This window comes from Rhinolophus hipposideros (assembly GCF_964194185.1).
Source record: "Rhinolophus hipposideros genome assembly, chromosome: 23".
Lineage (NCBI taxonomy): Eukaryota > Metazoa > Chordata > Mammalia > Chiroptera > Rhinolophidae > Rhinolophus > Rhinolophus hipposideros.
Genome location: NC_138069.1, coordinates 22,681,567 through 22,696,279, shown reverse-complemented (window position 1 = coordinate 22,696,279; position 14,713 = coordinate 22,681,567). Strand labels below are relative to the sequence as shown.

Below are 14,713 nucleotides of genomic sequence, written 5' to 3'. Positions count from 1 at the left end.
GCTGCTTGTCCATGGAAGAAGCTATGGATTGAGAAGATGTGGCTTTCCTGATAGGGATCTCAAAGCTGGTCCAACGAGGAGCAAGACACAGGATACGTTCTTCTACCATCTCTTGAACAATAAAGATTTCATTTAATGAAAAGAAGGGCTTCAAATTATTTCTTGAGTTGCCCAATGGACAATATGATCTCCAAAGGATTATAGAATGCAGCAAAAGAAAGTCCCATCTTGGGATGAATACAATTAATTGAAAACGAATGAGTTGTGAGGTGGAAAGAAAAGGAATCTTGGGGAAATAAATGACTTCATATGAGCTAGACAGACATAACCTTGGCCATGAAGAAGGCATATTAAAAAAAATAATCAGAGAAAATATAGAGCAAAGACTTTAAAAACAAGATGGCTTGAGAAGACTGGAAAGTTCACAAAAGCAAAATTGTGAAGACACAGCCCCAGTCAGCAGGCACAAATAAATAGAATAAATTAAGAGCAAATGTACACATTGGCCTATGTATTAGTATTTTCTCAGTCACTCAGAAATGTCAGTCAGACGGGTCCAGTTATTGAAGCTCAGAGACAGATTTCCAAAAGGCAAGCACCATGAAGGAGGTCCGGGATACAGAGAAGATTCTGACATGGCCCCGTCTTGGAGCTGTATAACAGCTCTCTAGCTTAGTGTTTAAAACAGACGAGGGACTCACTAAGTGCCATCAGAGTCAGACCAGCTTGTGGAGGGACCAAGCAAAGTTCTATAAGGCAATTTTATTGTGTTGAATCTGATTTTAAAAGACTGTAATTATTACGGTAGCCAGCATTTATTGAGTGGCTAGGTGATGTTTGAAGTATCTTAGATGCACTTCATATTTACAACAACCCCCCAAACTAGGTATGATCAGTATCCATATTTTATCCTCATCTGAGGCTAGTTAATTCCTTGCCCTGTAGAACGTGGTGTATTAGCCACATCAGTCTGTAGTGAAAGTGTTACCTTCATCAATGGCTGATTCTCTTAGTGTGATATTCATGATCGGGAATTCCCGCTGGAAGGAATTTCGTTAGAATACATCAGTGGTTTCTAAGTCTGTCACTGCACCCCATGAATCCTGCTTTATTCACGGGAAGACACACATCCTGTCAGGAAAGAAATCCTAATTCCCAGGTTTGTTTCCATTCTGCACTCGGTCGGCTTTGCTGCCGTAATTGCTACAGAAGACCTGACCAGTGAGCTGCTACGTGATGGGAGTGGCAGCTTGGAGCAGGAAGATTTGGTGTCCACACCCTGCTGTCGGGCTTGGGCAGCTCACCTGCCACCATGCAGGTGCAAGTTCAAGTCAGACCTAGCCCTGATGTCAGGGACTGAATTGTATCCCCCAGGTTCACATGCTGAAGCCCTGCCCTCCAGTGGGACTGTATTTGGAGGCAGGGCCTGTAGGGAGGTATGTGAGGTTAAATGAGGTCATAAGGCTGAGCCCTAATCCCCTGGGATGGCTCCCTCTAAGAAGAGGAAGAGACACTGGAGATGTCTCGCTCCATGTGAGGCCACGTGAGGACACAGTGAGACGCTACTGTCCACAAGCTCAGAAGAGAGGCCTCACCAGACACCAAGCCTGATGGCACCTTGACCTTGGACTTCTAGCCTCCTGAACTGTGAGCAAGTCAATGTTTGCTGTTTAAGCCATCCAGCCTAGGGAACTTTGTTATGGCCAATGCACCTAATCCACCGAGGCTGCTTCCCTGTGAGGTGAGGACTAGTGACAGTACCTGCTGTAACCCCCATCCCGTCGCTCGTTCCGAGAGAAGCCATGTCAAAAGCTGAGCATGGTGCCTGGTGCACGGGACGAGCTGGATGATTTCAGTTGCTATTGTTACTATACCGGTGTGCTTTCCTCCCCAGTGTCCTGGGCCTGATGGTCCCACAGCCCACAGGGTCGTAGGGGGTGGCAATGAGACCCGTCCTTCTGAATCCTTCCATGACAACGGAGGAGTGTGCACCCCCCCACCCCCTCCGGGGACAAGGGCACAACCAGAAAGTTCTGCTGGAATGATTTTTCAGGTGCCATGTTTTATCTTAAAAACACATACAGATTTCACATTCTAATTCAGAATTTAGTCATGTTTTAATTCATAAAGTGCTTGCAATAATCTATCATAGTAGACAACTACACCTAAGAATCAAGACAGATAAACTCGTCCTGTGCTCCCCATCCATTTTGCTCCCATTTGAGAAAGCCTTTGCAAGTCACAAAGAGCTGTTCTGACGTGAGGATTTAGTGACATCTTTTTTTTTTTTAATCAGCATTACAATTAACCTGAGGTACACTATAAAGTATGCTTCATATTACTAATGAACTAATCGAACCGCTGTTAGTGAGCTTCTACTGTGTGCCAGGCCTTGTGTCAGCAGTGACCACACAGATCCATTCCCAGCCTTCCAGAAGCTTGCACTGGGGAAAGGGAGGTAGACACTAACAGGTAGTGGGTAACTAACTCTTAGAGTAATGGCACACTGTGACAAGAAGTGTGAAGGAGAAGGAAAGGAGGCTTGGAAAATTTACAGTAAGGGAGAGAGCCAGAGCTCTAGAACATTCCGAGTCCTAATAGATTCCTGGGAAGTCCGGCTTCCTAGGATGAGTGCTCTAGAGGCAGCTTTCTAAAGTGAGGTGTCCGTTATTAAATATTTATGTATTTAAAACTAAGTGAATTATTGTCACCTTTGGTGTGTCTAAGGAGGACATAGTCTGCTTTCTATAATTCTGGGCAGGCTAGGTATCGATTTTTGTCCTGGGGACCAGGCAGGGTGGAATGTGACAACCTGTGGGGGCTAATGGCGTAGGGGGTGGCGCTCTGCTTTAGAAATACGATGTGGGAGTTGGGGACCGAGGTCTGAGGGACATTGGAGGTCCCTCTTTTCTCTTTCTTTGTTCCCTCCCGGGTGAGTGTGTGGACTCTTGGCAAACTTGTCCAGGAGTCAGTTAACAGGTGGCAAGTGCTTCACCATCACAGCCTCAGTCCCCAACAAGCCAGCCAGAAGCCCCCTCCATTTGCTGCCTGCCCTTCCGGCCCTGAAAGGAGAGGATGCAGGCAGTACTTTGTGATGCGGATGGGGTGCATGGGGAGCTTGTCCGTAGCATCTTGAACTGGGAGCCAGGGGTCCCCTGTAGCCCTCTGAACTCTGGCTTTATCTATAATGGGGTGTCAGCTTTATCTATAATGGGGTGTCGGGGAGCTTCCCTGACACCTGCTCCCAGTGCCTCCTGCTGGCTTCCACTTCCTTCGTCACTCCCTTTTTCCCCTCTGGGGCCTCAACACAGCAAACAGGGAGATGGAGGAAAGGTGTAAGATCCTTGTAGGCAGGGGGAGGAATTTTCCATTAATATTCATGTTAATAATAATAATAATAATAATAATAATGTCTCTTGTGTTGGCACAGCACTCACCAGTTTACCAAGTGCATTCACACTTGTGATCTCTTTGGATCCCAGGGTGGAGGGTTAGGACCCTGGTGGCCCAGCCTTAGACACTATGCCCGTGTCCAAGCAGGCCCCTTCTTTACAGACACGTGCCCTTTGAGATGTCCAGGTCTTTTCTTAAGCCCAGCCCCTCTGCATGCTGCTCTCTTTTCTCATGTCAGTTCCAATTTCGGCAAGCCCCCACCTCTCCTGTGAAATTTCTATCAAACACACTTATCTCCTGAGAGTTCCAGCGGGAAGGGGCCTGGGAGACCATCTAGTCCAACTTTGTCACTAGCCCAGAGAGCAGAAGGGACTGGGCTAAGGTCACACAGTTTGTCAGGAAGAGAGCCAGGGCTCAGACACCCACACACGCGCACGCGTGTGCACACACACACACACGCACACACGCGCACGCCTGCGCCGCCTCCTCCTCCCAACGCTCCAGGCAGCTGCAGACTTCAGTCTCCCGGGGCTTCTCGCCAGGAGCACAGTGGGGGCTTCACAGGTGGGGGTGTTTTGAGACCGTAACATGTCAACCCTATTTTGCCCTTGCTGAGGGGAATGGGGTGAGAGAGCTCGCCCGACTCAGGAATCCTGTGAGGGATTCTTTTATGCAGTTAAGACTCTGAGTGTATGAAACTCTGGTTTTACACGCAGGAGGCCACTCAGCCCCAGGACAGGAGGGACCAACAGACACGGGGCTGTCCCAGCAGCGGAGGCACCTGCACACACAGCACTGGGCCTTGCACACACCACCCCCCTCCGCCCCACCGTCCCCCCCTTTCTCCTCTCCGGCCTCTAGATCGCCCGGCTCCCCTTCCCCACCCCGCGCAGCAACAAGTGCGGCCGCAGAGGCTCCTCTTACCCCGGCCTCGGTCCATGGCGCCGGCCGATCCCCGGGGCGCGCGGCTCAGGGCGCGGCGGCTCCGACGGGGCTGGCGGCGGGCGGGCGCGCCGCGCTCTCCGGTCCGCCCCACGGGAGCTCCGTCCGCACGTCCCCTCCCCCAGACAGGATGCTCGCCCTGCGCCCCCGCCCGCCCCTCCACGCCGCTCCCGGAATAGACCCGGAGCACGCCTCGCCCCCTGGGCCGCCGACCGGTGTCCCCTGTCCCGCACACGCCCGCGCCACGCCCTGCCTTCCGCAGGCCCCGTACGCCCCTCCCGCTGGGCCCCGAGGACCCACTTCCCGGTTCGCACGCTTTCGTTCCCGCGCCCGCCGTCCCACCCCAGCCCGGACCAAAGCGATGTTCAGCTCTGCTTGCACTCTGCTAGTGATGGGGGGCTCACTATCGCATCTCCCAACCCACTCCATCTTCAGATTGCCCAGACTGTTGGAACGTGTTTTCCTCCCATGGAATCAAAACCTCTCACCCTGCAGCTGCCACTCGTTTCCTGACTTGGGGTTTATCGTCTCCATCTGACAGGTCTTTCCTGAACACCTTCTAGTGCCAGACAGTGGACCCGGCGCTATGGAGATGTCAGTAATGGTGTGAAAGAGTAGAGAAATAATAATAATAATCATCATCATCTTAAAAAAAGAAAACCACCTAGGAAAAGGAGAAACAGACAATAGGTGGGCAACAGCTTTGGACAATTCCACCGTTTGAGATTCCCTGTGTACTAAAACAAGAATGCCAAAACGGAGTGTTAAATTTGTGGAAGTGAACACTGTTAGCATACAAAATACAGTGTGATATAAGTGTGCTCTTCCTAAAATAATTACAGGATGTAGAAAAAAATATTGCCACAGCCAGTATGGTCCAGGAATGGAATTTAAGTTTTAAGTTGTATGAAGAATGTCAACTTCTTTCATCCTATTAGTGTATCTCTATGAACTAGGTCTAATTCATTTATAGACAATGTGAAATGTCTAAATTTAAGAGCTTTCATAAAGTTCAGCCCAGGCCCAATTCTCCTAGATGTCCCTCCTCCCCAGATGGGCCAGGTCTGGGTTTTGTTTTGACAAGGCCACTCATTTACTCAGAACGCTGGCACTGGGCAGAACACCCATGCAAAGGCAAAGAGACAAAGAAAGGCCCGGGAAAGAGCATCCGGCACTTTCCTGGATTGGGAATGTTTTCTCCATTGCTGTTATGGACAGGTAGAAATTAACGCTGGCTTTGCAAAATTGCATGGGTAGTTTGTTTAGTGTGCCTGTGTATGAGCACTCAGAGGAAATGTGGTGTAGTGAAAAAAACAATGGGATTTGAGTCAAACTTGTGTGTGACTCTTGCTCCTCTACTTACTAAATTTATAATATTCAGCCTATGAAGCTTACTTGCTCGTCTGCGCTGTGGGAAACCTCATGCTGACCTCACAGGGCTGTTCAGGGGGCCAATGACATGATGATACAAAACCACTTTATAAACCGTAAATAGCTATAGAAATGTGAGCCATTATTATTTTCCAAGTTCCTCTTTGTTCCTGCCCACTTTTCCAATTTGAAAAGGTCAGTTTAAATTCTAAAGCAGACAACCCACAATTTACAAAGTGGATGTAGTTCTAAAAGTTCACTGTTTGAACTCTGAAACTCTTGGAGTCAGGGCTATAAATTGTAGTGAAGTGCCCAGTCCAGCCCATTAATACTTTAAAAAACATAATATTTCATTTGAAATAATTTAAAAAAATAGAGAACAGCTACTGCAAGAACAGAGGGAGGCTTGGGTAGATTCACTTTCAGAAACCATCAAGGACTTTGGCGGTTTGTCAGAGACTGGGAACAGAAAAGTCAAACGGGCTAAGGAGGATTTGTATGTATGTATAGAAGAATTTGTGGAACGGATTCACTGAGCTGTAGTTTGGGAAAGGTGGAAAAATGGGAGGACACGGTCTGTGCACAGTGCCAAGGATTAACCAAAAGACAGTGAAGGAGTAGTGGTTGTGGGTTAGATAAGTACCCATGATGTCCTCTAGGTGGCACTGTTGACGAACTTGACTACAGCTTGGTTGTTACTGTAACTCATTTGATGGATGAGGAGGCTACTTGTGGGTTTTGGACAAGGAATAATTATTTTTTTAAATGTATTTTTCCTTTAATGAGGTCTGTAGTTACCCAAAAGCTATCTCCACTGTTCATTAGTTCACTCAGGAATATTTATTGCACTCTGTGCAAGTTCCTGTTGGGAGGACAAACGCTAAGGTAGGAATAATCTCTGTCTTCAAGGCATCTACAATCTAGCAGAGGAGATAAACATGTACAGAATAATTTAATTACAAATTATTATGTGAAAAGCACCATGGTGAAGATAAAGTGCTTGTGGAGTTCATCAAGACAAAGCAAAAATGTCTTACCGATTGTGGAGACAGTACTGGATGACAGATATTTGGGTGAGCCTGCCATGAGGAGATAACATTACGGGCAGAGAAAACAGCGAGAGCAGAGGCACAGAGATAGAGAAGTGCAGGAAGCGTCTGCACTGCGTTTGGTTTGGCTGCACCGCGGAGTCTTTGGGTGGGAAGCCCCGAGGAGAGGGTGGGAGGGAGGCTGTGGGTGCCTGGTTTGCTCCTCCGCTTTCCATTTCCCGGTTAGAGTGCAGGTCTCTGGAAAGGATTTTTAGGATCTGCCTCATATCTTCCCTTTCCTCCACGATCAGGACTCAGCCTTCCATGTTTGCCTGGTGCTTGTCTAAAGAATTCTGTGTGAAGAGCTGTAGCTCTGTAAAAAGATATCAAATTCGGTCCCAGTGAACAATACCCGGAAGAAAGCTTTCAACTCCCTCAAGCTCCCAGCCTTGTGAAAACAAATGATACTCCCCTGTCTCATTCTTAGCTTATCAGGTGGAACTGGGAAGCCCTGGGGAAAAAAAAATTGGAGGCTAAAGGTTCTTTGTCCCAGTGAGAGAAACATACCTCTAGCCTCTTGTCACCTTGCCCCCAGGTCTGCTTCCACCCTGGCTACCAGAGTGACCATTCCATGATCCCAATCATATCCCTTTTAAAACCATGTGATGGCTCCCCCTTTACTTTATTTAGTATAGAGTCTAAATTCCTTATTATGGTATTTGTGGTGCCTTCTTCACTGATCCGCAACCCATCATTCCTCAGAGAAGACAGGCAGTAATCTCAGGAGACCTTGGCTAGAGTGAGAAGAACCACAAATGGGGGTTCAGATCTGGGTTCCTGAGCTGTCTCTGTTACTGTGTGACTCGCAGTTCTTCCATTGGGTGGGCAATGCAGCAGGAGAGAGGTTCTTACTTACCTCTCTCCTTTCTCTCCCTGGCCTCCCGGATTGCAGGAACTATGAGGGTGGGTACAGTGCCTGATTCCTTGCTCGATCCTTAGTGAGCTGCCGGGCACCTAGTAAGTGGTAATAAGCCTTAGGGAGAGTCAGTGAATATATACGCAAGCACTCAGGAGGCTTCTAGGAATACATATGTCCTGGGGGGGTCCCTTTGAGTCTCTGGGATCATTCGTTTGCAGAGGGACATGAGATGGCAATGAGGTTTCCGTGAATGATGCCCGGTGCTTCCCACCCCCGCTGCATTCCGCTGTGGACATGCAGCCCAGCCCACTGGACTTCTTCTTGGTTCAGGGCCCTTCTCCCGAGCTCCTTTGTGCAGGGTGAGTCCCAGAGCCCCTTGCTTGAATGTCTGTCTGCTCAATGCTGGTCGCTGAATGAAAACCTCTCTTGTTCCACTCAGCACAATGTTACCATTATAGCCCCTCTCCAGGGAAGTGACACATGCCCGCTGGTCTACCCTGGACCCCGGAAAGCAGATAGAGATCTGAGTGGCCGCTGCTGGGAGAGAGAATTTCACAGATGGATGTGAACCCCCCCTTTTGTCGCACCGTCAGTTTCTGTTCCAGGGCGCAGGGCTCCTACCTGCACCCAGGATGCAGGGCTTCGCTTCAACAGTCAACAGGGCCCAGTGTGCTGGTCATGTGTGAAGGAAAAGGAGCGTTTGCTTTTATGCCCAAATGCTGCATGAAGCCCTCCCTCCCTTTAGGTCCTTCCTCAAGGAAAGAGCACCCTTGGCTCCTTAAGTGAGGCTCGCAGGCTGAAGTGCCTGCAGGGTGAGGCAGGGGAGGTGTGTGAGCTGGCCATGGGGGCCCTGAGGGCAGTGACAAAGCAGGGTACTCTTGTCCCAACTTAAAGGCCAGTAGCCAGCAACCTGAGCCAGTGTGGCCTGTGGGAACATGGGCCTGGTGTGGCCAGATGTTCAGGAGAGCCCATAAATCCAGATTTAGTGAAAATCTCTTTTGATTTAAAAATACTGGTAACTAATTTCAATTGTTTTAAACATTGCAAAATACGCCCATGGGCTTAGTCTGGCCTGCGGCTACCCATGTGGAAACCTGAGAGAAATTAAGGACCCATGAAGACTCCTGGGGAGTCGGTGCAGCTGGGTGCCTCCACCCGGAGGGCTGAGGTGATACCCAACCCTTAACACTGCAGCATGGGCTCTCTTCTGTAAGGCTGCCTGCATGCCCCGTCTTCACCTTTATCTAGGCTGCAGGCTGACGCCAGGCTGCAGAGGTCCAAAGTGAATTTCTTAAACCTAAAACCAGAAAAACTTCATTGCTGAGAGGAGCCCGAGAGATAAGCCAGCCTGCTCCCTTCATCTGTCAGATGAGGAAACTGAGCCAAGCAAGGGGAAGAAGTCTTGCCTGAAATGACGCAGTAACTTAGGGATGGAACCAGGAGTGGTGCCCTGGGCTCCAGACTTGATGACACCAGAACCGCACTCCGGCTTCCACAAGAGTCACTCTCTTAGTTTGTGGGACACATGAGGGAAGAGTACAACTTTCCATCGAGATAGACCTGAGTTTGACACCCAGTCAAGGGCATGATAGTCAATCCCTCTGAACCCCAGATTCCTCATCTAAAAATTGGGGCTAATAACACCTCCCTCACACAGTGGTTGTACGTAGCGTGCCTGGAGCCTTGCCCCGCGCAGAGGAAGCGCTCCCCAAATCCCTCTGTTGAGGTAGGTAGTTGTGCAGTGGCTAAGTGCATGGGCTTTGGGGAGAGACATCCTTGAGTTCAGGTTCAGGCTGTACCACATACAGCTATAAAACCTTGAATGAACTGCTTATCAAAGGTCCAGCTTCCTCATCTGTAAAATGAGGATAAAAGTAGCGCCCAGAGGATTAAATGAGACACGGAAAGCACTTAGCGCAGGGCCTGACCCACCCTCAGAAGTGTGAGTTACGCTAATCAATGTGGGTTTCCTCTGAGGGTATCGGATGCTTAATGGAATATTAAAGGCTACTGACATTGCAGCCACGCATCCAGGCTGCCCTCTGCAGGGAGCTTTGTGTAAGTCACACCCCGAGGTTCCGCCAGGGTCCTCCTCTGCTGGACACCTGAGACTGTTAGATGCCAGGACTACCCAGTTTCCAGCTCCTGTTACCTCGTCTGTTAAGGGGTGGTAGTGTGTGTGTGTGTGTGTGTATGTGTGTAATAATGCTATTATTTTGTCAGAAGGACGCATTGCTTGGGACGATTTCTCCTGATCCAGGTGGGCAAGATCCTGTGTGTTAGGCAGTCACACTTCTTTTGTATGACAATCAGTTCTTCATCCACAAGAGGGCTTTGGGAACAAAAAAGCTTTTGGGTCCAGGCCCTGCAAGCACTTTGCAGTGACTAACCAAGGCAGATTTTGGCCCCTTCATATGTGTTCGCTCGGCTGCCCTGGTGAGTCCCACGTCCCATTGCACGCCCCCTCAGGGGCAGATGTCTGCACTATTTAAACTGTCCTCACTCTTCTTCACTCGGAGAGCAAAGGTACGCATGCGAGACTCCACTGTCCATGTTAATTCACTCTGAGAGCCACTCTGTCACGCCTCCTTGGTTGCAAGTGACAGCATCACAACTCAAAGCAGCTTAACAGAAAGGGAATTTATTTGCCCTGAGGTTAATGGGGAGTTGAAAGGGTGAAGCTGGCTTTAAGGCAAGCTCAGATCCCCAGAAATGCAAACAGAGCAGTCAGTATTTTCTCTCCAGCTCCTCTCCGTCTCCGCTTTCCTCTGTGGAGTTTGCATCTTCATGTGGTCTCTCCCAGTCTGTGGGAAAGAGGGGCCACCGGCTCCAGGCCTGCCTGTCCTTCCAGTGGAGATGCCGGACGGGAGAGCCTCTGTCCCTGTAGTTCCAGCACTGGCCCACAGGGGGCCCTGATGGGCTGGGTAAACCACCAGATGGAAGGAGGGAGATGCTGAGGGGTCAAATACACACCTGCCCTCAGCCAGGGACTGTCCCTGAAGCACATCATTCCGTCTTCACCACCCCATGAAACTGCTCTTGTTCCTGTTTTGAAAGTCTGCTTGCACCTGGTGTATGAGCTTCCTAGGGTTGTCATAATGAAATACCACAGACTGCATGATTAAACAATGGAAATGTGTTTTCGCACAGTTCTGGAGGCTGGAAGTTCAAGATCAAGGCGTTAGCAGGGTTGGTTTCCTTGGAGGCCTCTCTCCTCAGCTTGGCTGCCGTCTTGCTGCCTCTTCATGTGGCAGCCGCCCTGGTCTCTCTCTCTCTGTTTCCTAATCTCCTCCTCTGATAAGCAGACCTGTCAGATTGGGCTAAGCCCACCCTAGTGGCCTCATTTTAACTTGATCACCTCTTTAAAGGCCCTATTTCCAAATACAGCCTCATTCCAAGGTAGTGGGAGTTAGGGCTTCAGCATGGATTTGCTGAGGGGTGGGGGGTGGACACAATTCAGCCCATAGCTCGTGCCTGGTAAACAGTGAGGCTGGGTCTAGCCACAGCGCTGTCGTGTTCCCTCTGTAGCTCAGGGTGGTGCCGACGAAGGCAAAGGCTTTACGGCCCAGAGCAGCAGGGAAGGCACCTGAGCAAGGCCCAGGGACTTCCTGTTGGCATGATGCCCCAGGAACCAAGCAGAAGGGCGGGGTGAACCAGACCTTGCTCGATTGACAGAGTAGCTTGCACTTTCTTCTCTCTACAGTCTCTTCAGCTAGTTTCCCCTTTGGTTCCCCAAAGAACAGTCATCATGAAGCAATTGAGGGAATACACATCTCCTCCTCCCTTACCACTTCTCTCAAACGGAACAGTGTTTCCCAAAGTGTGGAACTCTTGGGAATATGTTGGTGAATATGTGGGTTACACTCGGATGTTACAAAGGCCAACATATTTAAAGAGTGATGAATTTGTTTGGATTTGTATTTTAAAGCCAGTCTTTACAAACACATAATTTCACTGATATTGCTTAAAAGAGAAACATCAAGTGTGAGTTAATTGAAAAAAAATTATGTGAATAGCACTGAATGAGTAAATAATCTTATGAAAATTGTGAAGGTGGTGTTTGAGGGACTGAAATTTGGGAAACACTGGGATAGTTCCCCGCGAGACGGAAACACTTTTGGTCATGGGCGTAAATGTTAGCTTGCTTTTTGGACCTGATTCATCTACACACGTGGCCCCAGTTTGCTCCAGGGACTAGCTATGGGGGTGACTGCTGGCCTTTGGTTTCTCCTGCCTGTGCCCCTGTGACAATTGGACCGGGCCCTGTGAAGAGGCAAGTGGGCTCTTGGGTGCTAATGAGAGGCGGGCCCTCATCTTCACGGCTTCTGGATTTTATTTATTTAGAGTCTCGCTCCAGGGCTTTGGAATGGCTCGGCAGCAGTTCAGAGCCGTGTCTAGAAAAGCAGGTGTTTATCAGGGTGCAGTCAAGGTTTTTAGCGACTCAAAGTCTGATGTGGAATGAAGCGTTTGAAACTTAATTTTACATGGGGCATTCACAGAGTTGGCATAATTTCGCGATGTTAATTGCAATGAATTTTAGCAGTGTTTTGTTCCCCTCGAATTTTAAGCCCTTCTGCTCCACGTTTGGCTCTGTTCAGTGGCCAGCTGCCGCTGCTGACACCTTCCACAGCCGGTCCCATGTTTCTGCTCCAGGTGTCTAGTGCGGACGAATGGTTCTGGGTGCAGGAGAGCTGGCTGCGTGTCCTTATCACTCAAACGCTCAGTGGGCCTGTTTCCTCGGCTGCAAACGGACCATTGTATTGGCATCATGCTCTAACCCTCTGGGATTTCTGTGCCCCACCCCCAGTGGTGTTCTGTTTTATTAATGTAAGGTTGCCCCCCAGTGTCCAAAAAGGTTACGTGCATGGGGAAAGGGCTGGCTCCTTTGTAGAACTTGAGAAAATCGGACACAAAATGCTGTGTCTGTCCATAAAGGACGATGGTTTGGAGCAGCGCTTCTCACACTTCACTATGGGTGTGCATTGCCTGGTGGTCTTATTAAAATCCTGGTGTGCACTGAGTTAGGCTGGGAGTGGGGCCTTTCTCGTAAGCTCCCAGGTCACTCCAGTGCTGCTGGCTGGGACCGACTTCACTTCAGAAGCAAGGCTTAGGGAGATTCGCCCTGCATCCAGTACGTCAACAACCACAGTGCAAGCCGGACAATGTCCGCAAAGTCTGAATGAATAAGAGGTATCCTTTAGCCCCTCTGCGTGTTCTGGTCCCTGCCTGCCTTCCCGCCTCCTCTAATCTCACTCTCCCCTTCCCTTGCTTCACTCTGTCTTCACTTTTAGTTCGTCAAAGACTCCAAGCTCTTACCCACCCCAGGGCCTTTGCATATGCTGTTCTCGGTGCCTAGAATGCTCCCGCCCACACTTGCCCCTTGGGTACTTTGTTTTCATCTTTCAGTGAGTATATGAAGTGAGTTCCTTTCTGCTCCTCTCTCCAGCTCCCTATCTGTTGTCTCTGTAGCACTTATCTTCACCTGCCATCTCTTTTTCTGTTTACTTATGTACAGTCTGTGTTCTCCTCGAGAGCAGAGCTACGTGAGAGCTCACAGCTGCCTTACAGGTGCTTGATCCTCAGTGCTCCTGCCTGGCAGCAGATGCGTAAGAAGTAAATGTTTGTTGGGTGCGCGTGTAGGCAGAGAGCAAAGGAACATTCTTGAGTTTCCTTTTTCACATTTGAGCCGCCTGTCTGGAGGGGCTGTGGTGGAGATGATACTTAGAAGAAACAGAATGAGAGGTCAGGAAAGGAGCGACATCTCCTCTCCAGAGATGTCAAAATGTGAAACAAGTGTATGTTTTAGAATAGATGAAATCCAGTCCGGCTAATATTTCTCAACCAGTTTTGTCAAAGTAGTTTATGAAACAATGGATTAAACAAAGGTACTGCAGGGCTTGGCGGGACTTTTGGCAACATGCATTGTGAGTCTCTAACAGGAGGGCCGGCGGCTGTGGCAGACCCTGGGATTCACTTACCCAGAGGCTAGTCCTTGTCTGCCCCGTTTCTCTTCTTTAACAGCAGGGCTCCTGCCTCCCACTGTCGAGGCTGAAAATGCCACTCAGTTTCCCAACTTCTTTGCAGCAAGGTCATGGGCCTATTCCCTAGTTCTGTCCAGTGGGACCTGTGGAGAAGTCTGCTGAGGGCTTATGGAAACTTTTTTTCTGATCAGAAGAGATACCGAAAGGGAAATTTCTTTCCTGTTTTTGGGTGTGGTTGTGTGAGGACATGATGGCTGGAGCCACAGCAGCCGTTCGTAAATGTGAGGAGTCACACCTGAGGACACAAGCCAATGTACTGAGGACGGTGGAGTGAAGAGATGCGAAACACCTAGGCTCCCGACGGCATCACTGAGCTGCTTAATTGCCTAGCCCTGCACCTGGGCTTCTTGGTTGTGCGAGATAATCCGTGTCCTCATTGTTCCAGCCACTTTTAAGAGGGCGCTCTTTACGTAGAGCTGAAAACATCCACTGGTAAGAGTGGATAAGCTGATGTCTCTAGTCTGACAGGCTGGAATTGGTTTCTGGCTCCACCACGGTAATTACACATCCTCTTTAAAGCTGTTTCCTCATCTATGAGACAGAGATAAGAATATGGCTTCCTCTTGGGTTGTTACAGAAGCTGAAATGAAATGGGGGGGTGTAAAGTCCTCAGCACAGAACTTGGCTCATTGTTGGTACTTAATCATGAGGATCTATTACTATCCTTGTTATTATTTTTTGATCACAGATTTTCTTTTTTAAGAGAAGCCTTTACTTCCTTGCTTCACAAATAAAGCTGGTCAACTTGCTTTTTGGGGATTAGTGAAAGAGACCAAATCCCTGATCACAGAATCTTATTTGTTGCGGCACCATCCTGACCATTTTGCAGGACGCCCGTGTTCTGCAGGCACCAATCTGGGTGAGACTCACTTCGTCAAATTTTCTTATTTTACAGGAGAAACTGAGGCCAAGGGAGAGCTGCTCTCTAGACTCTTATTCTGAAAAAATGTACCTGATTTAGTCTCTTCCCATGTCTCTCATTTCCACTCACACTACAAACAACAGAAGGACACAGGTCT

The 14,713-nt window shown here is 49.1% G+C and overlaps 1 protein-coding gene across 2 annotated transcripts in view; it reads right to left on the bottom strand.

The window, feature by feature from the left end:
* The window catches only part of AFAP1L1 (actin filament associated protein 1 like 1), a 58,147-nt gene extending 53,594 nt beyond the window's left edge, over positions 1-4,553 (bottom strand). Inside the window, exon 1 of one of the 2 annotated variants that reach the window (XM_081035177.1) lies at positions 4,318-4,553. Coding sequence is in view for 1 of the 2 variants with exons in the window: in XM_081035178.1 (XP_080891304.1) it covers positions 4,318-4,333 (16 nt within the window). In the remaining variant the exon portion in view is untranslated. The remainder of the gene's footprint in view (positions 1-4,317) is intronic. The other variant, XM_081035178.1, reaches the window with a different exon arrangement.
* Positions 4,554-14,713: the final 10,160 nt, after the last annotated feature.